Source organism: Molothrus aeneus, chromosome 6 (genome assembly GCF_037042795.1).
Source record: "Molothrus aeneus isolate 106 chromosome 6, BPBGC_Maene_1.0, whole genome shotgun sequence".
NCBI lineage: Eukaryota > Metazoa > Chordata > Aves > Passeriformes > Icteridae > Molothrus > Molothrus aeneus.
In genome coordinates, this window is record NC_089651.1 from 61,459,434 (window position 1) to 61,484,685 (window position 25,252).

Genomic DNA, 25,252 nt, shown 5'->3' on the forward strand with positions numbered 1-25,252 from the left:
TGCCCCAAAATTAACATCGAGAGCATCTGAACCGCCCCGAAATTAGCACGGGGAGCATCTGAAATACCCCAGAATTCACCCTGAGGGCACCTGAACCATCCCAAAAATTACTCTGGGGGCACCAGGCACCCAAAAATTCACCCAGGGGGTACCTGAACCACCACAAAATCACCGTGAGGGCACCTGAACAACCCCAGAATTGACCCTAGGGGCACACGGGCATTCCAAAATGAACACTGGAGGTATCTGAACTATCCCAAATGAACATTGGGGGCACCTGAATAACCCCAAAATTAACATCCCAAACCATCCCAAATTTACACTGGAGACATCTGAACCTCCCAAAATCATCACTGGGAGCAAAACCAACCATGAGGGCACCTGAACCACGCCAAAAATTTACCTTGGGGCATCAGAACCACCCCAAAATTAACCTCAGGGGCACTTGAACCTTGTAAATTCACAATGGGGGCGCCTGAACCCAGCAAAATTCCCACAGGGGGCATCTGAAAGCCCGGATGAACCATGGGGGGCACCTCAGCCCTCCCAGAATTAACCCTGGCAGCACTTGAAGCCAACAAAATGAACCCTGGGGGGCACCTGAGCCCCTGCAAATTAACCCTGGAGGTATCTGAATCCACCAAGCCAATCCCAAACCTCCAAAATCAGACCTTGGGGGGCACCCTGAGTCCCCCAGAATCACACCTTGGGGCTCAGGGGGCATCTGAACTCCCCCTCCCAAAAAGGAGGGGAGTTCAGCACATAAAATGAGGCTGTTAAAATAACAAATCACCAAACTTCCTTTTTGAAACAAATTTGCTCCCCACAAAGCTCTTTTCCCCAAATAATTAATTTTTGCAGACTTTAAAACCATCAGAAATGTGTCCAAATGCCTCTTGCTTCAACTCTCTATAAAATTTTAATGACTGTGCTCCTGTTAAGTAAATATTTGAAACAGAAAAATAACCAGTACTACATTTGCTCTGTTTTTAAACAATAAATAAGCAACTTTGTTGTTGTTGTTGTTGTTTTTTTAACAAGAATGAAATATAAACTTTGCACATCCAAAATACAATATACAGCTTATTTCCAAAAGGATTTCCTGATGACAGAACCAGTCAAAGCAGGTGATGAACTGAAGTTTTCCTATAGAGACCAGGTGATGTTGCAGCTTCTTCTTCCAAGTTCCACAATTCCCAGGTGGATTTTCCTACTTGGAGAGTGAGGTGTGAGGCTCCAGGGTTGGATTTTGGTCAGAGCCTGGTGGAAGCAACATTTGGGGGTGGTAAATTTGTTACCTTTGAGACTGACAAAGTGTGAATGGCCCCAAGACACCGAGGTGAATTTATCTTTTTGGGAAGACTGATGGAGGTAAGGCCAAGGAGGGTTTTTAAACTGAAACCATATTTTATCCAGCTGAAATGGATCCTTCCAAAAGAACAAAAGGTTGTCAGGGCTGTGTGGCCAAAACCACGAGAGCAGAGGTGAACAATTATCTAGAAATGAAGTTGGGTCAGTTTTCCATAACGCAGGAAAGGAGAGATTCCTAAAAAAAGGATTTGTTGTCTAACTTCCCTCAGAAATGCAGCAGAGCACCAAGCTCTGAACAGAGCCTGGGAGGTGTCCCTGCCCTGCCTCATGTGCAGTGCAGCTGGCTTTGTCTCTCAGTCTCAGCCTTCCTCTCCTGCCTGTGGGTCATGGCAGCCCAAAAGGTGATTTTTTTCAGCACTTCCTGCACAAGTTTGGGTGGCAAACAGGGAATTTGCTTCTCCAAGAGAGCTGCGTTCTTCCCAATGCAGTCGAGACACAGCCTGAGGAAGGGAAATAGGAAAAAAAATTTAAAAAATGTAAGTAAATGGTTTCTATTCTAACAAATGACACCTGGCAAAAGCTGATGTGCATTAATTACGGGTGGTAATTACAGGTGCAGGGAATTACACAGCACCACACACTGAAGGGTTCAGGGATTTCCTGAGGAGGAAATTGGGAATTTCACCCCATTTCTGCAGGAGCAGGTGCTGAAACAACACCTGGGCTAGGGGGAGGTGCCCTGCCCATGGCACCGGATGGGATTTCAGCCCAGCCCAAACCACCCTGGGTTCTGTAACTCCAACTCACCTGAGCAGGGAGTAAGGCTGAGTCTGAAATATCAACAAGTCACTGCAGTGACCCTGAGCAAGAGAAGGAAAGAGCCATGAGAATGGCAAACAACTTCCCCACCTCAGCAATCCTCCACATTCAGGTCACATTTACTGCCACGTGCATCATTTAGAAACACTCTCCTTGAGTATTTATAAGGAACCTGAATTTCAAATTCCTTTTTATTCTGTCAGTCAAGAAAGCCTCAGGTGGGGATTCCTCAGTAGTGTGTAAACTATAATTAATTTATAATCTGAGCTGTGTAAATTGTAATGATGTCCTCAGTGGTGTGTAATTTGTAATGGTTTCAGTTACCAATTTGAGCAAATTGTTTGAGCCAAATTCAATCTGATTTGGTTTTAAACTGAATTTTAATTGAAAAATTTAAATCAATCAATTAATATATTTATACACTGAAGTTTTCCTATAGAGACCAGGTGATGTTGCAGCTTTTTCTTCCAAGTTCAATTAATTTTCTTCAATTAATAGATTTATTAATATATTATTTATTTATTTATTTATTTGGCCAGAGGTTTTAGACTCCCCATCTGTGGCAGTGTCCAAGGCCAGGCTGGATGATGCTTGGAGCAACCTGGGATATTGGGAGGTGTCCCTGCCCAGGCAGGGGTGGATTAAATGGGCTTTAGGGCCCCTCCCAGCTGCAACCATCCCATCATTTGATATTAATTATAATTATGCCAGGGATGAGATTTGTTTCTCAGTTTACTGACCGTGTCCATAAAAAGCAGATCATCTTTGCTGCCCCCAAACACCATCACCTCTCCCTCCTGCCCAAGGCAGGCTGTGTGCCACAACCTGCAAATCAAACACAGACACAGTGAGTGCCCAAGCAGCAAGACAAAACCATGATTTCAGAGGTAAAAAATAACACCTTAACATTTATTACTTGTTTGTTCAGTAATATAAAATAAGAGAGCAATGTAACTCCCCAGCTCATGAGAGTTATTTTCATACAGACCAATATATTTTGGCATTATTTGACTTTTCTGTATTCTGGGCATTTCAACTTTGTCTTATTTATCACCACAGTGGAAAATTTTTTTGGCAACTCTACAAACCCAGCTTTTGCCAAGCTTTTCCTTTTGCAATTTTCCACTTTCTTTGGTTCAGAAGTACAATTTGCTCGTGGCTTTCAGCCTGGGGGGTTCTCAGTGCTGCCACTTGGATCTCCAGTTCTCCTGTTCCAGTCTTACCCTTCACTGGGATCACTCTCTGTCAGTCAGGAACTTCCAGCACACCAAGGAAGTTTTATCATGAAGACCCCACAGAACCAAATCCTGACTTTATAACTTTCAGAAAGATCCTGCCCCTTCAGCAGCCACCCCTGGGTGGGGATTTGATTTTTCAGGATTAGATTTTTCTGCTCTGTCACCACTGCTGATGGACTTTAGAGCCACTGAAGCAAAATCAAACACACCACTGAAGTTTCATGCAAAAATCAACGTTCCCACTTTCTCTCATCAGTCCTTAGCAGGTTCCTCACCTTTTCCCTTCCTCATACCTGTGCCAGATCTGTCTCTGCCTGCTCTGCATTAGGGAAATCTGGGCTTGGTCACGGAGAACACGGGGAAGCCTTTCCTGCCTGGGCTCTGCTGACATCCTAGCTTGAAACCTGAGGCTTTTCCTACTGCCTGAGAGCTCCTGGCCTCCCATGGGCTGCTCTAACTTATCACCTAAACATTCTAACAAAGCATGTTATTCAATCACACAGGGCTCTTCCAGCACAGCAACAGCATCACATGGCAACGGGAACATGGGGAACCCAGGGGTTACACACTTGGGGCTCTGTTCAACCCAGCATGCACAACTGAAAGTGATAGAGGGAGGAACAGGATTTTCTGCAATTTTGGGAATGAAAACATGGGGAATCCAGGGGTTACACACTTGGGGCTCTGTTCAACCCAGCATGCACAACTGAAAGTGATGGACAGAGGGAGGAACAGGATTTTCTGCAATTTTGGGAATGAAAACATTGGGAATCCAGGGGTTAAACATTTGGGGCTCTGTTCAACCCAGCATGCACAACTGAAAGTGATGGACAGAGGGAGGAACAGGATTTTCTACAGTTATAGGAATGAAAACATTGGGAATCCAGGGGTTAAACACTTGGGGCTCTGTTCAACCCAGCATGCACAACTGAAATTCATGGACAGAGGGAGGAACAGGATTTTCTACAGTTATAGGAATGAAAACATTGGGAATCCAGGGGTTACACACTTGGGGCTCTGTTCAACCCAGCATGCACAACTGAAATTCATGGACAGAGGGAGGAACAGGATTTTCTACCAATCATGGCAAAGAAAACTTTGGGAATCCAGGGCTTAAAATTTGTATTTTATTTCAACCCAGCATGCAAAACTAAAATTCATGGACAGAGGGAGGAACAGGATTTTCTACAGTTATGGGAATGAAAATATGGGGAATCCAGGAATTCAACCCAGCATGCAAAACTAAAATTGATAGAGGGAGGAACAGGATTTTCTACCAATTTTGGGAATGAAAATATGGGGGATCCAGGAGTTAAAATTTGTATTTTATTTCAACCCAGCATGCAAAACGTTGGCTGAATAAAACTAATGGACAGGAAAAGGAACAGGATTTTCTACAGTTATGGGAATGAAAACATTGGGAATCCAGAGGTTAAACACTTTGGGCTCTATTCAACCCAGCATGCACAACTAAAAGTGATAGAGGGAGAAACAGGATTTTCTACCAATTTTGGGAATGAAAACATGGGGAATCCAGAGGTTAAACACTTGTTCTCTAGTTCAACCCAACATGCAAAACATTGGCTGTATAGAACTGTATTCAAAAAAGGAAAAAGGAACAATATTTTCTACCAGTTATGGGAATGAAAACATTGGGAACCCAGGGGTTAAAATTTGTATTTTATTTCAACCCAGCATGCAAAACTAAAATTGCTAGACAGAGGGAGGAATAGCATTTTCTACCAATTCAGGATCACCTGAGAAGGCAATTTTTAAGAAACTGCTAAAAGTGAAGGTTGAAGGAAATTATTCTCTACAGAATTTAGGGAGGGAATCAGAGTTGCAGAAGCATCAGGAAAAGACACCAATAAATTTCATTACAAAGTAAGAGAAAGGAGTAACAGAAGTACACACAGATATATTGATGTGTTACTGCTCTGCATTTGAAGAGCAGCTGGGCTGATTTAAAGCTTTTCCTGCTGCAGAAAACAGAATTATGGCACAAATACTTGACCCTTAAACAGTTCAGTGTATGGACAGGCTTTTGGTGAGGCTCCTTTTACCCACACATCCCAGTGTCACCTGCTGCAGGTGGCCCTGCCCTGGGGCATCTCCAGAGCTCCCTTCCAACCCTAACAATTCTGGGACTTCCTGGAAAAATCCATGGTTTCCTGGAAAAATCCATGGTTTCCTGGGAAAAATCCATGGTTTCCTGGGAAAAATCCATGGTTTCCTGGGAAAAATCCATGGTTTCCTGGAAAAATCCATGGTTTCCTGGAAAAATCCATGGTTTCCTGGAAAAATCCATGAAGTTCTGGGCTTTGCTTGAAGGAGGGGAGGCCCTTTAGTTCTAGGAAGATTCAGGTTCAGGAAAGGTCCTCAGCCCTAGAGCCCAAATCCCAAAACCCCCTGGGCTCAGGGATCCCTGCCCCTCCCAGCACAGAAGGGAAGAATATTCCAGCACATCCCAGCAAAACTCCCAGCCCAGGGAGTTTCAGGAGACTCCAGAGCTGAGCCCAGAGCCCTGGCTGCTCCTGCTGTGCTGTGGTTAAAGACTCCTCAGGGCTGAAATAGCATAAAAATATCACTGATCATAAACTGAGTAGCTGCTGAGGCTGAGGGCTGAGGTTATTTGGGCTTGGAAGAGTTTGAAGGGTAAAAGGCAGAAAAGTTGCTTTGGTTGTGGCTGTTGTGTTTAAGAGACAGCCCAGAACAGGATAAACAGGAAGAAAATGAATTAATTCAGTAACAGGACAGGGAGCAGAGCAGAACTGGACATTTTTGTATCAGAACAAAAGGATGAACAATTGTGATCTATTATAATATAAATATTGTAATAAAAAAGCCCATTGTGATAGATATTATGATATAAAATTGTGCTGGGAGTTCCTGGGCGAATGCAGGGAATGAATTCAATGAAAATCTGAATATTTATTATCTTCAGCAAATCAGTTCAATCATTTTTAACCTAGAAACACAGATAATGCTTCAAACACTGGGTTAACACTCAATTTTGCTTTTGAACCCTGAAAGAGGAATCAAGTTTTTCATGGTCTCCCCTGTTTCTAATAATTTATAGATATTAATGAGCTTTTATCATTCTCCTTGGTTATTTATTCCTCCAATTTTTCTATTTTTTTAATAGAACAATAATTTGGCTACAGAGTCCCAGGTCAGCTGGACACCCAGATCCTTCACCACAAAATAACAAAATAAGCATCAAATACAGAAATTAAAATGAGGTATAAAAGCAAAAAAGGTGTTAAAGCAAACTATTCAACCACACTGCATGAATATTCTAAAATATTCTGTAAAACTACTGCTCAAGACTTGAAAAACTGGTTCATTTTGAGGAAGGATTCCATTTCAGGATTTCAGTTTGTGTACCTGGGCCTGCTCTTGGGCAGGTGGGTGAGCTGCTTCCATCCATTTGTTGCAATGCTGTGGATCCAACCATCACCTGCAATGGCAGAATTATTATTATAATAATAATTATTATTATAAAGCCTATTGGTGGGGCTTTTGTGTGGGGTCTCAGCACATCGTTCCCGATGTCCAGAGATGCCAGGAGAACCCTTGGGGGTCTCAGAAATCCTGGAATGTTGCCAGGAGTGTTTGGTGCCTTGATTTTGATCCATCCACAGAGTAACAAGAGTTTGAGGACAAGAGAATCACTTTAGAGTGAAGGGTGTAAAAGGACACATTTAGAGGGTGAAATATAGACTTTAAGGTTTTTGGTACAGGGGGGTTATGGAAACAAGATGGAGGGATCAGGGCGTGTCTCGTCCTTCTTCTTTCTTCTTCTTGACCTCCATCTCCTGTGGTGATGTTGGCACTTGGGGATTGGTTTATGGTGAAGGTGCACTTGCCAACATGGGTGAAAAGCATTGGGAAATAAAGGTAAATATTATGTACGTAGATATTAGTATAAAAAGACATGACCACCCCGTGGGTGGTCAGAGTGCCTGTGACTGCTTGCAGATCAGACCTCTGTTGGGCAGACAGAAAATTGTGTAGATAAGGAACAATAAACAATGTGAAGATGGAAAAGCTGAAGAGTCCAGACTCGTCCTTTGGAACGCGGGCCGCCCCAGAACCACCCTACCCGTGTCCGGGCAGAGACAGACAGACAGACAGACAGACCCGACACTTTTGGGATAAAAAGTTCGCTTTGTGTTCACACAAGCAGCTCCAAGAGCATGTTTATGAGGTAGCAGAAACATCAGCACTCCATGAAGCTGCATCTCTTCACTCTTGGTGATTTAATGTTGTCCCAGAACCCTCCCTGCACTGGAATCTGGAGTTAAAACACCCCCAGTCCCTTTCTTTTGGGTAAACTGAGGAAATCATCTCCTCCCAGTGGATTTGTCTGTGAAATTATTATTTATCTTCAAATTATTTTTGCCAAGTTCAGGTTTTTTCATGGAAAAAATTGCCTTTTCTACAAAAGCAGCTCCTGTCAGCCACCCCAGCCCCTGTTTGTGTGACCTGAAATGCACAAGAGAATTAGAATTACAAATTAGAATTACATTTTTACTTTTAATTACTCACTCAAAGGAACATTATCAGAGCTTAGTCCTCCAAAAAGGAAAAGTCTGTCCTCCCCTATGGGGGTCAGCGTGTGCCAGGAGCGATCTCTGGGCTTCTCTCCACTGATATTAATCCTGGGGGAAACAAAGAAACAAAACCCCCAAATCTTCAAACAATGCTGAAATTGTTGAATTGTTTCATTTAAATGAATTTGGCAGAAAATTTCAGGTTGTCCTAGAACCACCTTGGGTGTTTTCCCAGGGAAAAAAGAGATTAAATACCCAAATAAATTCCATGTACACGTAGGGAAATGGTTAATTGGGATCAAATTGATGAATCCTGAGGGGCTCCAGGCTCTCCACTCCAAGGAAAATCATTTGAAATGACACAAGGATTGTGGCTTTACCTCTGATCCAAAAGCTACCACCTCTTCAAGCTGGGGCTCACCCAGACTTTGGAATAAATATTAGTAAAGAGGGGAATTCTTAAGTACAGAACAGATGGAAATTTATTATTGATAAAATCTCATTTGAAATCTGTTTCAGCTGAGCTGTATTGAAATTGATTTTATTTTAGTTGGGTTTGCTTGAGCATGTGAACAGTAAAGATCCCGATATCCCAAACCCAGTTGATCAGAGAGAATTAACCAGGGATTGCAGTGCCCTGCTCAATTTGGCACTCAAGGCCAAGCTGCAATATTTGTTTGAATCCAAGTGAAGAAAAGAAGCTTCTAAAATTGGCCAAGGGGCAGCCTGGCCTTTGATGGTTAAAGAAATATCACACAGATACTGATAATTGATAACATTTCAATTTTCATGCACAAGGAAAGATCTCAGTACCAGAAATAACCAAATATTGAATGAGTTTAGCACAGCTCAAGGCAGGGAAAGCAACTTCTGGGCAGTGGCAGCTGAAATGGATTTTGCAATCTCTGCTGGATGCTAACTGGGTTAGCAGGTTCATCTGCTGCAATTCCTTAAGAAAGCTGGGCAGAGTTGGGTAAGGGAAAACACTGGACTGTTTAGTAAATAAAATCATTATTCATTAATAAATAATCATTGGCTCCCTCTGTGATCAGAGGAATAAATGAGAGTGAATAAATACAAACATTTTATCTCCTGTGAGGTGCCAACAGCAGCAGACCCTGTGAAAACTCTTTTTTTTCCACCAATATCTGAGTCTTTTTTTCAGTTTCTAAAAGACTCTGCAGAGGTGCTGCAAGAGCTGAACAGAAGATTCCTAAATTTAGAGTGATCCAATATATAAGTATATAAATATTTATATATTTAAAATATAAATTTACAGTGATTCAATATATAAATATGAATGTTTATATATTTAATATATAAATGTACAGTGATCCTATATATATATATATATATATATATATATATATATATATACACACACACACTATACTAAATAATGGACAAATCTTATGAGCTTTTCTTGGATCACAATATGGAAATAACTTGAATTTTGGAAAAATCTTCATTTTTTAAGGATTTCATGGCCTTTTATGGAAGAGACCTTTCCCCAATTTGTGCTGTAACTGCAGACATTAAACCCAGCATTCAAAAAGCCCTAAAATCTGGAATTCCATCTGGATAAATGGAGCCAGGCTGAAAATGAGGGTGTTAAATCACTCCATGCTGTGCTTTAAACAGCACCATCAAAGCTCTGGTGCAGAGCAGGAAAAGCTCAGTAACCACTATCAAAATTCAATTCCATTGAAATCACAAGCCAGCAGCTGTTAGGGCTCCCCAAAGCCTCATTCTCCTCTTGGAAAAGCTGCAGGAATAGCTCTGGAACTATTTCACAATATGTTTCCATCTTCTAAATTCAGTTGGAAGTGTTACAAAAGCAAACCTACCTTCCAGACCAAGTCCAAGTGTCTAAATTCAGGCAGTGCAAATCATTCATTCTGGTTTGCTAAAACAAAGAAATAAAATCCCACTCGGGTTATTTTGAGCAAACAATAAACAAAATATTTCAGTGAGGCCTTCTTGGGACAGAATATTCCAAGTACCAATAGTTTGAAGAAATCTGTACCCACTTGCCTTAATATAAATCTGAATTATGTGGCAGAAGAAAAGCTTTTCTCCTCACAAAAACCATGCAACACTCAGGAAAGTGCCTGGCAGAAATATTTCCAGTCATGCAACAGCACTATGGGGCCAATTTTAGCTTCTAAAAGTGAAGAACTTTGTGGGATTTTATCCAGTTCCTGCCAATGTTTTTAATTTCCATCCACAGAACTCCTGGCAGGGCAGTGCAGAAGGTGTTTTACTCTCCTATTGTTGCCTGCTGTTATTTTCCTTGGCTTTGTGATCAGAAGTTTGGATCCTCCTGTCTGTCACTACTCCTTGGAGTATCCTGGTAGTGCTGTACTCTGGCTATTCCCAGAAATGTCCATCATTTGTGCTTTTCCCTCTTTTCCTTTCACAGTGACCACCAGCAAGGTTTTATTCAGGACCCTTTAGCATTTGCCATCAAATCAAATGGGAAATCTTTGCTCTTGCTCATCTGCCTGGGTTTGAGATGAGGAACTCTCTGCCTGCCTGGGGCTGGTGCAGAAGCTGAGAAAAGGATTTCTCTGCTTGCCTGGGAGCTGGGATTCCCCTGGGAACTACAAAAACCAGCTGGGAAGTAGGGAAATGTTTCTTGCCTTACCTTCCAACTCCTTTTCTCCCTGGGCAGTCCATAGATCTATTAGCAAAAGGATTTTTCTCCAGGTGGCAGATCCTCTGAGGCAGAGCTAGGCTGGAAGGAGGGAGGCTGAGGCACCCCCAGAGCTGCCCAGCAGAGCTCTGGAAGTCTCCCAGGCATTTCAGGAATGCCACAACCTCCTCTGCCAAGCACTGCTAACCCTGCTGGGCTGGGAGGGGAACGGGGAGCAGCATTTTGGGGAGGGACACAGGATAAACACAAGCAGATTGTGAGGATTTGAGGCATTGCCTAAAAACAACCTAAAACCAACCAAGTGTGGTCCAGGTGACAGCCAGGGGAACAGATCTGTCTTCCATGACTCCTCTCTCCAGTTTCCTACTCCTTCCTTTGAAATCATGAGGGGATCAAATCATCCAAGCAGAAAGCAAAAATGCAGTTGGGATCTTCTGGGGGCAAACCCAACATCCTGGCCTCTACAACTGGAAATACTCAATCCTGTTGGAGTAATACAATTGGATATAAAGGATATCTATCAAAGAGTTGCTGTTCTGGTGAAAATTAAGGTTTCAAGAGGATCCTGTTCAAAACCTCCTCGCTGACTTTCCTTTCCTGGGCATTAGGCAGAAGATGGAGAAATTCTCTTTCCTGCTCCCTGGGAAATCAAAAAATCTTGGCATTCTCATGATTCACCAGCTGGGCAGATGCAGCATTACAGCAACCTCATTTTGAATTCAAAACACCATCAACTGTCCAAGACTGAGGCCTTGAACAAATACAAGCACCTTTCTGGCCCAGCCCTCCCTGGGAAGCTGGAAGCACACAGAGCTCTACAGGAGCATCACCTGCCACAGCTCTCCTGCAGCTCCTCATGGCTTCTCTGGCCTGCTCTATGATTTCATCATTCTGCTGCCAATCCTAAAATGATTTTTAATTGGCTTAAAAGCACCAAGCCTCCTAAGAGGGCTGGAATTTCCCTTGGAGCTCCAAGGGCTCCTGAGACACTCTGCTCATCTCTGCAAGTTGATTTCTTGGCAGCCCAGGGCAGGTTAGGCAGGAGCTGCTTGGTCTCAGGATTAGCACAGAGAGAGGCTTTAAGGGTGCCATTATTCCCAGCTCCCTGTGGCACAGGGAACTCTGCAGCTCTGCCTCCTGGATTTACAACCAAAAGCTGTTCCAGCTCCAAGCTTTGCCAAGAGAAGGATTGCAGCTCCATGGATCTTCTGAGCTTTGCTGACAGGAAATACAAACATGCTTACATGAAGGCACCAGATGTGTGAAGAGCTGCTGCAAAGACTTTGGTTTATTCACTTCATTCTCAACACAAAACTTTTCCACTTAAATCAAACATAAGACTCACATCAACTTCTGGACTAACTCTCCTTCCTTCCCACTTTCTCCCATTTCTGTTTTTCCAGGGGCTTACCTGAAGGAACTGAGTCCACATAACACTTCTGAGCCTGTTTTCAAATGATTCCTGGTACAACTGATTCTCATCATCATCATCACCATCATCATCATCATCTTCTTTTACCAGTTCTAGCTCCAAGTTTGGAAAAAGGTGCCCTTTCCTCCCAGAAAGATGAATAGGAGAAGCCTCATGACACTTCCTGGCCCTTTCTGGTTCCTTGCAGAGCCTTTTCCCTGGGAAGATTTGTATTATGGTGAACTAGAAGGAGAAGGAGGAGCAGAGCAAGCCCGTGTTTGCTCCTCAATTTCTGGAGAAAAGCAAAACTTCATCCTTTGGGGAGGAATTATTCCTGGTGTCAGGAAATTGAGTGGTTTTCTGCTGTCTTTAGCTTTTTCTTTTCATGACTTACATTAATTCCTCAAACCCCACTGAATGCTCCCTCACCTTTTTTATGTTTCCTTCCATTTATTCCTAGGACAGAAAATGGATCAATAATGAAAATTACACTTGCTGCTCTCCTACAGAATTAAACACAGCTTTTTCCACAATTTCACTCTTCTCTGACACGGCTTCCCAAGTGGTTTCACTGAAATTTAGCAAGATTTTAGGGAAGCTGAAGGAAAAAAAAAACCCTTTTAAGATCAGAATGCTGCAGTCAAACAGAGTTAACCAGAAGGCTGAGGGTAACTCCTCAGAGGGCAGTGCAGGGATGAGAGCTGGGCTGCAGCTAAATGGGAACTGCAGTGGCAGAGGCTGCGTGGGAGCCCAGCTGGGCTGAGAGGGGCACAGAGGCGGGCACAGAGCCCTCCCTGGCAGAGCCCTGGGCAAGGAGCTCTGTGTGCTCAGGAGGAACTGCCAGGGCAGCACCAAACCATCCAAGGGACCTTGACACCCCCACATTGGGGCTTTCCCCTCTCAGCTCCCTGAGGGAGGAGCAGGACTTGGCTGTGGTCAGCTGTGAGCACACAGGACAGGGCACAGGGCTCACTCAGGGTGTGCATAACCCTGATCTTTCACTCCCCTCAGATCTCTTGATTTCCTTCAGGTATCTGCAAAGCCACTTTATCAAACCTACAGCTCTGGGAGGTGCTGAGTGCAGCTCTCTCAGGCTTGAGGAACAATTCCAGAGATCCTGAACCAAAGCTCACATCATGGCAGGAACAAACAGGAGCCATTTGAATTCTTTTCTTTTTTTGTTTGCTCTGGAAAGGCACTTAAATAAAAACTTCCTGCAGGTGGGGAAGTGGCTGGCCATGGTGTGGTCAATGTGAGCAGCAGGAGTGGAAGGGGTGCAGATTAGCCAAAGGAATGTTGCAGCAGGAAGATCAGGGAATGGGGAACAAAGTGCAGTTTTACACTGCTTTGTTTGCCAGGATTTGGGATTACAGGGCTGAGGCTGTGGCAGCTTTCCAAGCTGGAGCTGGAATATGTTCATTCCCAAACTAATTCCTTCTCTTTTTCAGACCACAACTACAGGAACACAGCACTGGGGGCTCTCAGAAGCTTCTTCACTGTCAGTTTTGGAGATAGAAAACATCCAGGCTCATCCTCTAGCTGAGTAGGATTAAAGGATCTAAATCAGCTGCAGTGAAAAGAGCTAAAAACTTCAATTAAAATAAAACACAAGAGTGCACAGTCACTGGAATTGGGAGGGTTTTTAACTTGCCTTACAGGATCTGTTTCTCACATCAGTGCTTCAGCAGAGAGGAACTGAGGAGAAAATCTCCTTTAATTAGCACTGGAGAAATTCCAAGTGCTGCTGAGAGGTTTGAGTATCTCCCTGCTTTAATCAGGGGGTGGTGCCTCTGGCTTGTTTCAGTTAAAAAGAGTCAGGAAGAGTAAAAATTACACAGGCACAATCCAGCCCTAAATTATTTATGCACAGATTACATCCTTTTGTCTATGACCTCTTCCAGACATCTCTACTTCAGTCACTTATGTGCAAAAAGTGGCAAAATTCAATTAGAAAGCCAACTCAAATCTGTTATTTACCACACAATCATCTGTGGTTTACCTTTTTTGGGACAATCATTAATATTACAGACAAAAATATTCTTCTTTTTGGAGAGGGTGATGACAAGCAGCATGCTGGATACAGAGCCCTGAACATCCAGGTTAGGCCAAAAACATTTGGGATTTTTTTTTTCTTACTACAAAATGAGAAGAAAAAAGAAAAACAAAACTGCCAAGAGAATAATATGACTGCTAAGAAAATATTGAATTACCAGCACTCGTCCTCCAAAGATGTAACCTTTATTTCCCAGCACAGCACAGGTGTGAGCTGCTCGAGGCTGAGGTGGATCTCCACCCTGAAAGAACCAAAAGAATCCTTCAGAACACCACAAAACCTCCTGGCCACTTTGATTTCCTGACCTACAAATCATCAGGAACTGCTACTGAAACCCCTGGAAATCACATCTTAAAATTTGACGTTGTATCCACGTGCCAAAACGTCCTCCCTGTGTAAACCAGAACTGAAGGTGGCCAAGCTGGCTGTTACTTTGCAATGGTCATTTTACATTCTGCATTTAGAGGGATTTTAGAACATCTTGTACAGACCATAAACAGCTGCCAGACACTCTTTAAAAGATACAACTTCTGCTGAGTTAGAAAAACCTTACAGAAACTCACCTGGGTTTTATGAACTTTAGAGAATATTTTCATCTCAATAAGGCAGAGCCCTCCTGTGAGAGGTTTTCCATGGGAATTATACATGGATACAGATTTCCAGAGGGCTGGAGCCCCTCTGCTCCAGGGAAAACTGGGAATGTTCACCTGGAGAAGGCTCCAGGGAGAGCTCAGAGCCCCTGGCAGGGCCTGGAGGGGCTCCAGGAGAGCTGGAGAGGGACTGGGGACAAGGGATGGAGGGACAGGAGCCAGGGAATGGCTCCCAGTGCCAGAGGGCAGGGATGGGTGGGAGATTGGGAATTGGGAATTCCCAGGTTTGCTGTGGCTGCCCCTGGCAGTGCCCAAGGCCAGGCAGGACAGGGACTGGAGCAGCCTGGGACAGGGGGAGGTGTCCCCAGTTTCTGGAGCACAATAATGATTCAAAAGTCAGTAAAATCCCAATTGTGTCAGGATGTGAGATCAAAAACCACTCACTCGAATTGTTGGCTGAGACCAGGTCTGTGTGGTTGTATCAAAAACATGAACATCATTGTGCCATCCCCAGAATATCTGTCCTTCCTAAAAAAAAAAAAAGAAGAAATATTTAGAAATACATCTTTTATTTTAAAATCTCGCTGCTTATTGAAGGATACAAACCTGCAAGGGAATCTGTCCAAACAGAAAATACACTAAAATAGGCAATTTCATGAAAACGTGGGGTGATTTTCAAAGAATGCTGCAGCAGCTTAGATTCACTAAAATACACAAAAATACACCAAATACACCAATTTCATGAAAATGTGGGGTGATTTTTTAAGAATGCTGCAGCAGCTTAGATTCACTAAAATACACCAAATACACCAATTTCATGAAAATGTGGGGTGATTTTTTTAAGAATGCTGCAGCAGCTCAGATTCACTTGAAGGTCAGCAGCACCCAGGGATGTTCAGGCTGTGACACCTGAAAATTGGCTTTGGGCCCCAACATCAGACACTGCAGCAAATTTCACCTTCTAAATTTCCTTGTAACACACTGGGAAATTAAGAGATTGTGAAAAACCATTCTTGGGTGTCAGTCTTGAGCATTTGATGTCAGGAGCTTCCTGTCAATGCTCTGCTCAGTCATCTTTGTATTAATTATAAGAAATTACTGTAGGAAAGCTGATAATCCAGGCATCTTTCTGGAAAATAAACTCAATAAATTCACTCAGAGTATTTGTCAGCCAGACTTGGGAAGTTATAAATTCCCTAATGTTTCTTCAAAAAATGAACTATAAGAATTATTACATTTAATTATGAAATTTAAATAAATTTTCTGTGATTTTCAGCTTTAAAATATGCCTTCAGAATAAAATCCAGCATTCTGCTGCTTTGACAGCATTTAATTCACTGCACTCCAAGGCCAGCACTGGGAACTTGGAATATTGGAACAACCACCACTCCCAACGTGCAGCATCTGGAACTTCCAACCTAAACAGATTCCAAATTTGCATTTCTGCTGATGCTATAAATAAAAGAAAAATCAGATTTTCATGCTCATCAAGGATGATACAAAGGATCTTTTTTGGTTTTAAATCAGAAATCAGTGGGAATGGGGGCAAATCTCTCACCCAAAATGCATCGTGGACATCGAAGCAATCACTGAGCTCGTTGTGCTTCCTGCAGCCATAACCTCCAAAATAAACCAGCCTGGAACAACAAAAGCAGTTCACTCTTTTGGAAACAAGATGAAAACCAAGAAGCTGCACTAATGAATATTTTGGGTCATGCTGCACTAGCAGTGATACAAGCAATGAGAATATTTTGTGTTGCACCTGATGATGCAAACCCAAACGAGGTGAAGGTCACAGCCCTCAGCAAACCCGACTGAAACCCACACAAGGAAATGATTCAAGACACTTCAAAGGCTCTGCTCCTCTCCCCAGAAGTTTATTTCCAGGGCTGTTTTCAGGCAAAAATGGGAAATAAAACCCAGGACAGTGAAATGCCTCCTCCTCTGCCCTTCCCTAGTGAAGTTCCTGTGCTCCTGCTGCATTTTTTACCTTTTGTGTCCAATTTTTGGCAAGAAATGTTCCCAAGCTTTGTCCCACAGGACACAAAAAGTCTCTTTTTTGGCTTCAAATAAAAATTTTCAACCAAGCACTACTGAAGGATCCTCACACACCTGCCAGGCCAATATTCCACCCAGGAAAGGGCCATTCATAAAGGATCTTTTTCCCATCCAAAGGTTCCATTTTATCATCTAACCCAGGTGATCTTCTCAGCATGCAGGTGACACAATGCTTTGAATAAATGCATTTAATTTTGAATAATCTTGTGCTAACAGCTAGGCAGTTGTTCAAATATCTGCATTTTCCTATCTCTTAGTTAAATTAGAAGTTAAATTAGAATTCCAAACCCAAGATCTGGCACCCAGGGCCATTGCACAGCTTATGCAAAAGCTCTTTAGATGTGGAGTGCAGAGAGAAAGGAATCATTTCCATCTGACCATGAATCACACTCTGACCTGTTTGTAACACACTTAATAACAAATCTCTGCTTGTGATCACTTCTGCTTCATTACCCAGACATTTGCCATCATAAACAGGAAACCTGGGGTATTTCTGTTTTCCAAACACACTTAAGCCACTTTCCCACCACAAATGTCCAGGCTGACTCAGCCCTGGCAAGATAAAGATAATCCCTGAAATGCCTCTGCAACTGTTCAAATCCTTGGGAATCCACCAAATGGATTTATTGCAGGTAAATTTAATGCTTAAAATAATGAATATGGCAGAGAAAGTAATTTTATACTGTTTTTAACGGGTTAAAATCATATACTAGATGGGTGATTGCTTTCTAAAGTATAAAACATTCCACAAATTTAGCCCAAATCTCCCAGCCCTCTCCTAAAGTGGGGTTTTATTTACCATTAGTTCAGCTCACATGTGAGGAAACTCCTGTACAAAGTTACAAAATCCCCCAGCAAGTCAAGCTAAAAATCAGTTTCCTCCATCCCAAACCTGAGTTCTCTTCACTTTTTAACCTCTTCTCTCTGCAATGAACACAGATTAAATCTTTGTAATATTTTCAATATTTTTGTACCTGTTTTTGTACACCCAGCAGGAAAGTTTGTCCCGAGGTGTGGGAGGTTGACCTTTAAAATTTGTGATTTTTTTCCACCTGTAGGTTCCGGTTTTTGTTCTCAAATTGACATAATACAGCTTGAAAGGAAAGAAAAAATGACAATGTTTTCAGAAAAAACCACAAATCATCACCAGAAAAAACAACCCACCACCCCCAGAAGCCTGGAGGTAAAAGAGGAAGTGGCAGTGAGTTTAAAATGGGAAATACACCACAAAAATGAAGTTAAAGTGGAGAATGGGCAGAAAGTTTCAGCAGAGGCTCCATTTCCCAGACTTTCTAGTCAGGAGTCAACTCTGACTTCATTTATATTCAATGATAAAACAACTGATTTAATCTATTTTCTTAATTCAGTTTTCAGTTTTAAGAAAAGCTGGCAGCTCTATTTTAACCTGAATTATTACCTGATCACTTAAAGCAGTGAATTGCTATCAAAGAGCAAAAGGAAAAGTCATGTTCAGAGATTGGTCTCAATTAAGGTTGTCAGAATATTTTTAAAAACCAATTGGGAAAGCAGTGGCATAAATACAGGAGGTTTAAATAAATAAAAATTTCTCTTTAATTCCAATAAAAACACACCAGATAAACAGTATTAGTACTTATTAAAATACAGTGTTATGGGGGAAAAAAGACTACAATACCCTATTGCTGTATCCTTTATCATCAAATCCCCCAAAAATGTACAGCTTCCCATTGATGCTGGCCCCACAGCTGCCTGACATGGAGGTGGGTAACTCCCCTTCCATCAGGTGCATTGTCCTGCAATTAAAAAAAATAAATACATGAAACCCTTTCCAACCTGCCCAAATGTAACAATCCCAACAGGATTTATTCAGAAATTTTAGACTTAAAGGTGAAAATACAGTTTGGGCCAGGAGTAGGAGTGGGAGCTGCAGGTGAAGCTGGGCTCCTGTGGTGGAAGAGAACTTCCAGGTGGATATTGTGTTTTCTAAAGTATCTTGATTTTTCTGGAGCTGAGATTCACATTGGGAGAGCTTCAGGAGAGCTGAAATATTGATTATTCAGAATGTGGAAATATTATTAACTCCAGGAACTGCTGAAATGAGAATCTGGCAGTGCTGGGATGGCAGAAATGGAAAACTGAGAAGAGCTCAGGCAGGCCAGGAGATCCTGGTTAAACAGAACCTGGAAAATTCTGTTTAACCCAGATCCTGTTCCTGATCCCTGGGAGCACAGGAAGGAAAACCAAAAAGGGAAAAAGCAAATTGTGATCATAGGGGGAAAGAAATGGGAGAAAAGTGGCAGGAGAGAGAAAGGGGAAAAAATGGGGCAAGGGAGAGAAAGGGGAAAAATGGGGCAAGAGAGAGAAAGGGGGAAAAATGGGGCAAGGGAGAGAAAGGGGGAAAAATGGGGCAAGGGAGAGAAAGGGGAAAAATGGGGCAAGGGAGAGAAAGGGGAAAAATGGGGCAAGGGAGAGAAAGGGGAAAAATGGGGCAAGAGAATGGAGGAAAAGGGAAGAAAGGGCAGGAGAGGAGAGGGGCAAAAGGGGAGAGAAGATGAAGAGGGGAGGGGAGGGGAGGGGAGGGGAGGGGAGGGGAGAGGAGAGGAGAGGAGAGGAGAGGAGAGGAGAGGAGAGGAGAGGAGAGGAGAGGAGAGGAGAGGAGAGGAGAGGAGAGAGAGAGAGAGAGAAGAGAAGAGAAGAGAAGAGAAGAGAAGAGAAGAGAAGAGAAGAGAAGAGAAGAGAAGAGAAGAGAAGAGAAGAGAAGAGAAGAGAAGAGAAGAGAAGAGAAGAGAAGAGAAGAGAAGAGAAGAGAAGAGAAGAGAAGAAGGAAACAAATAAAAGAAGGAAACAGACAAAAGAAGGAAACAAACAAAAGGAAACAAACAAAAGAAGGAAACAGACAAAAGAAGGGGGAAGAAGAAAACAAAAAAAGGGGGGGATGAAGGAAAGTGGAGGGAAAGAGAAAAAAAGCAGGAATAAACAAAGTGGAAGGAAAAAGGGGAAGTTCTGAGTTATTTTTGGGAGGAAAAAAGAAAGTGGAAGCAAAGAGCAAAAGGGGAAGTTCTGAGTTAGTTCTGAGTTGCAGTGTACATGGAATTAATAGCAAAAAGAACAAATGTGTAACTGTAACTGGATAAGAGCTCGAGTAGCCAGTGTCTGACTGTTCTACCATAAAGTGAATGTAGAATCCCAAGCCAGAGCAAACTGGCAGGTGAAGGCAGCTGTGCTGACAGAGCCTGGAGCCACCAGTCCCATGCACACCACCATTAATTAACCTTCAGCAGGGCTTTGTGTCCTGGAGTTCACCTGCCAGCCAGGGCTGTCCCTCAGTGCTGACATTCAGCAGCTGCTATTTAACATGACCAAGGGCCCTGAAGGCTCTTCCCTGCAGATCAGTGACAGAAATCACCTTGAGGGGGTAATTCCATATAAATGGTGCGCTCACCACAGCCCACTGTCCATGTCATAGATCCAGAGCTCATCACTGGGCAGATAAACTTCATTTTCTTCAATGGACTGAAAGGAGAACATTCAAATGTTCAATCAGCTCTGCTCTGTGTGTTTGCACATGAAATGCCAAGCCAGGTTACTTGGCAACACTGAAGGATCTCAAGGAAATCAGAAGTCACACCCCAGTGCTCCTGCTGTGATCAGAAAATCAATTTATGTTAAAAAGAAACAGCTCATTCCTCCTCAGGACCTCTCAATAAAGGCACACATTGAACAGCTTCACATTTTTGCCAAGAAAAGATGTGTAACAACATCAAGCAGATTTAAAGCTCCTGAATTAAAACTCATTTAGGTACTTTTTATCAGGAGCTATTTCCATTGGCATAGAGGAAAATAGAAAATAGAATATAAAAATGGACTGGAAACACAAAAAGTTACTTGCAGCAGTAACTTGAAAGACCAAGGTGTCAAATATAAAGGAGAAAATGAATTCTTCTGTGGAAAAAAAGCTTTATGAAGAGTCCTGAACAGAGGTCATTAAGAAAGATAAATAATTTGGGAAATAATGATGAGGAAAAACAACAAAGAGTAGAGGAAGCCCAAAAAAATGCAGTGAGTAAGAACTACAGCATTAATTACTGCCTTGGCACCAGGAGGAAATGAAAGCCTGGCAGTGAGTAAGCAGCCAGAGCCAGTAAACAAATAAAAACGGGCTCAAAATTAAACAAATGTGGGCAAGTTAAATACAAAACTGAAACTTAATTAGTGACAATCCAGCTACTGATATTGATGACTTGCCTTCACATGATGTTTATGAATTCCTCCCTGTGAAAGGTGCCAGGTTCATCCTATTTTTGGTGATTTATTGTGCCAGGCACCTCTGCTCTGCTGTTGCACGGCCCTGGCAGCCTCTGCAAGCAGCACAAGTTGTCTCAATTTCATCTGCAGATGTCAGAGGTCGAGCACCTGCTCCTGAACCAGCTCTGAGCAAACACACTGATGCCAAAAATAGAGTTTGCTGGGCAGGAGTCCAGCAGCAACACGAGAAAAATTATTTATCTGGGGAAAGGGCTGCTTACAGAGCAACAATTTTCATAATATTTTCAACAGATAAACATGTAAAACTACCAAGAACACTTGTAAAGTTTCTCTGCTAAACTTCATGTACACTTTCTGTTTTGAATGTGCCACGAATACACAATTTTGTATTAGAAAACCTTTGAAAACATTGTGCTCATTAGCTCAAATGAGCACAGTTTTAAAGACTAGAGCCTAAAAACTACTAAAGATTAAAGTGATTATGGGGATATTTAATTCTACAGAATATTATGGAGTTTCAATCCAGGAGTTTCCCACTAGAGTTCTTTGCTTGAGTACGCAAGGATAAGCTTTGAACACTTTAAAGTTACCTTAGACCATGAAAAATATATATAGGATATTTTATATAGAATAGATATATAAAATATTATAGAAAATTTATAAATAGAATATTAAGTATTCTATATATATATATTCTATATATTGAGAGAATATATATGGAATATGAAATCTCTTTACAGAAATAACAGTTTCCACCTGATCAAGACCAAGAATTACACCAAGCACAGGTATTTGCAATTTCATGGCCAATGTGCACAGCCAGGCAAGATGAACAGATAAATATAAACAGAAAAACAACAGGTAAAACTAAGTGGATGTATTTGATGTAGTATCATTCTTATCTCCTTTTTGGGTCGTATTCATAGAGTTAAACTTATTTATGACAGAACCAGAAGTGTTCTTTTTATGAAAAAAAAAAAAAAAAAAATTGTGGGTGCGTTTCAGCCTGCCACCAGCTTGTTTTTGAGGTGACAGCAGCGCTTTCTACGGGAGGAAAACGCGCTGTAAGCACCACACAACTACTAAAAAATAAAAAACACGGGGACTCAGCAGCGAGAACACGAATGACACCCTGGAAAAACTGAGCCGCAAATTACAGCGTCAGACTTTGAAGGGAGACGCGCTGAGGAGCGAAGGAAGGGCGGCTTGGAAGGAGCGAACCGGCTCCACCAGCCCTGCCCCACACGGGCGAGCGGGGCAGGAGGAGGGCGCTGATCGCGCAGGGAAAGGCTGCGGGACGAGGCGATCGGAGCGGCCCCGCCGTCCCCTCAGTGCTGTCCCCTCAGCGCCGTCCGTCCCCTCAGCGCTGTCCCCTCAGTGCCGTCCGTCCCCTCAGCGCCGTCCGTCCCCTCAGTGCTGTCCCCTCAGCGCCGTCCGTCCCCTCAGTGCCGTCCGTCCCCTCAGTGCCGTCCGTCCCCTCAGTGCCGTCCCCTCAGCGCCGTCCGTCCCCTCAGCGCTGTCCCCTCAGTGCTGTCCCCTCAGTGCCGTCCGTCCCCTCAGTGCTGTCCGTCCCCTCAGCGCCGTCCGTCCCCTCAGCGCCGTCTGTCCCCTCAGTGCTGTCCCCTCAGCGCCGTCCGTCCCCTCAGTGCTGTCCGTCCCCTCAGCGCTGTCCCCTCAGCGCCGTCCGTCCCCTCAGTGCTGTCCCCTCAGTGCTGTCCCCTCAGTGCCGTCCGTCCCCTCAGCGCCGTCCGTCCCCTCAGTGCTGTCCCCTCAGCGCCGTCCCCGCCGCCATTCGAACGGCGCGCGGCCGCCGCAGCCAATCAGCGCCCGCGCCACAGCCCCGGGCGCCCGCCGAGGGCTGAGGGCCGGCGGGGGGACCCCCCCTGCCCTGCCCCGCCCGGAGCTCCGCTCCCCGCGCCCCGAGCCCGCTCCCGCCGCTCCTTGCCGGCTCCCCCGCCCGCCTTACCACGTATCCTCCCCACACATAGAGAAAGTTGCCGTCCACCACGGCGCAGTGACCGCTGCGCTCCTCGGCCACGCAGAACTGATCCGCTGGGTCCGCCGCCATCTTGGGGGGGAGGAAGAAGAGGAGGAGGAGGGAGGAGGAGGAGGAAGCGGCTCGGCCGCCTCAGGGCTCGCGTCCCGCCACCGCCTCCTCCGGGTGAAGCTGCGGCTCCGCCGCCGGTCGCTCCCCTGGGGCGGACGGGAAGCGAGGAGGGTCCAAAGTGTGGGGCGGCACCCGGCGCGCGTCGGGGTGGGAGCGGACGGGGAGAGCGCGCTGGCCCCGGTGCCGGGCGGCCGTGCCGGGCTGAGGCGTGAGGCGGAATAAACCGTGCGGGAGGATGTGAATAATGCGGGAGGATGTTAATAATGGGCGCGAGAGGAGGAAGGAAGCACTGGGAATAGGAGAGCTAAACGCAAACCACAGGGCGAGAAGGGAAGGAGGAGCTGGGTCCCAAAGCGGGACGGGGTTTAAGGCTCCGGGCAAGGGCACGGGGTGATGGACAAGGGGGAACGGCTTCAAAGTGCCAGAGGGCAGGGATGGGTGGGAGATTGGGAATTGGGAATTCCTCCCTGGGAGGGTGGGGAGGTTCTGGAATGGAATTGCCAGAGCAGCTGTGGCTGCCCCTGGATCCCTGGCAGTGCCCAAGGCCAGGTTGGACACTGGGGCTTGGAGCACCTGGGACAGGGGGAGGTGTCCCTGCCATGGCAGGGGTGGAATGAAATTGATTTTAATGTCCACTTCAACGCAAAGCATTCCGTGATCCTGTGGATTCTGTGATCAGGCAAGCACAGCAGAACTCCCTGTCTCTCTGAAGGTGAGACAAGCCAGAAGCAGCAGCTATGAAATAGTACCTGATAGTAATTAAACAGCTGGACAGTTCCAGTTCTTACTCTGTTTTATCAACAACTGAGTCAGTTCCAGCTGAACTCTGTGTCCAGCTGAATGAATGGATTTCAAAATAAAACAGGCACAGCTCTTAAGAAATAGTAGAGTAGAACTTGGGAGAAACGTGCACTTTAGCACCTTATAAAAGGGCATCAGAAAGTAATTGTCAGGATTTTCTTGTGAGAGTAGGACACACACATCCTCTGTTGGATCTAGGAGGGAAGATGTTAATTATCCACATTGATAAACTGGTAATATTAATCACAGACTCTCCTGAATTGGAAGGGACCCCCAGGGATCATCCAGGGCAGCTCCTGGCCCTGCCCAGACCCCCAACACTCCCACCCTGGGCATCCCTGGCAGCTCCTGGAGCTCTGGGGCTGTGCCCATTCCCTGGGGAGCCTGGGCAGTGCCAGCACCCTCTGGGGGAGGAACCTTTCCTGAAATCCAACCCAAACCTGCCCTGGCACAGCTCCAGGTATTCTGTCAGTGGTGACACAGAGATCAGGACCTGTCCTGAACTCTTAAAATGAGGCAAGCTACTGTTGGTGCATTGGGATGGTGGTTAAAATGCAGGAGTCAGCATTTGGAAGAGGTAAAAAAGCCATGGAAGCAGACAAACCCTATCCACAGATCTCTAGGTCAGGTAGAGCTGCCTTGTGCTGTCTCAGGAGATGGGATTTTGCCAGTGGAGCAGTGACAGACCTGGAAATGAGCTGTTTGTCAGTGTAACAAAACAATTCCATGGATCCAGGCAGATCCATGCTGGCTGATCCTGGAGCACTGGGCTCTCTCCAGTCCCTCTCCAGCTGCTGTGATGTCCAGCAAAGCCACAGGAGGTGACAGAGACAAAGATCTGGGCATGTCTGCAGAGCTGCAGATGGCTCAGTGGAACACAAGGCTGCAGCTCACACTGGAATACTTTTATATCTCTGGTGGGAGGCTCCAGGCAAGCTAAGAGAGCCCCCAAATCCAGCAGGATGCTGTAGGAGTGTGCTTTGCATTCCCTGGTTGGTCATAGCTTCAGAGAAAACTATTTTTGGACAAGGGGCACATCCCTTCTCCAGGTGCACCTTCCTTCATGTGGCGAGACAGGAGCTGAATGGCAGGATCAGGTTTTCTTAGAAGGAGAATAAGCAGTAATTTTAGCAAATGAAGGTACTTATGTAAGAATTGGGCTTATAATGTGCACCTAGCTGCATGCCTGTGACAAAAAATGAATCATATTTCCTGCCAAAATAGCTGAGACCTGTCAGATGGCAGCTCTTTGTCTGAAGAGAGTAGCAGCAGCTTCACCCATGAGCTCACTCCCCGATGAGGAGCAATTATAAATTATGCAGTTGAGAATGGGCTACAGAAAATAGCTGACATTTTCTGTCTGTCTTCATATCCCTGCAGTCTTTCGATCAAACTCTTTCAAGAGTT

At 44.3% G+C, this 25,252-nt stretch overlaps 1 protein-coding gene across 1 annotated transcript; it reads right to left on the reverse strand.

Moving 5' to 3' along the window:
• Nucleotides 1–900: 900 nt before the first annotated feature.
• Nucleotides 901–23,108, reverse strand: KLHDC1 (kelch domain containing 1). The gene is made up of 13 exons (XM_066552084.1): nt 22,904–23,108; nt 20,114–20,184; nt 18,347–18,464; nt 17,667–17,785; nt 16,193–16,271; nt 15,079–15,162; nt 14,202–14,285; nt 9,772–9,830; nt 7,920–8,032; nt 6,756–6,828; nt 2,871–2,955; nt 2,119–2,171; nt 901–1,811 (listed from the first exon to the last, which is right to left on the reverse strand). The coding sequence occupies exons 1-13, from the start codon at nt 23,003–23,005 to the stop codon at nt 1,637–1,639; spliced, it is 1,215 nt and encodes a 404-aa protein (XP_066408181.1). The 5' UTR covers nt 23,006–23,108; the 3' UTR covers nt 901–1,636.
• Between the last annotated feature and the right edge of the window lie 2,144 nt (nt 23,109–25,252).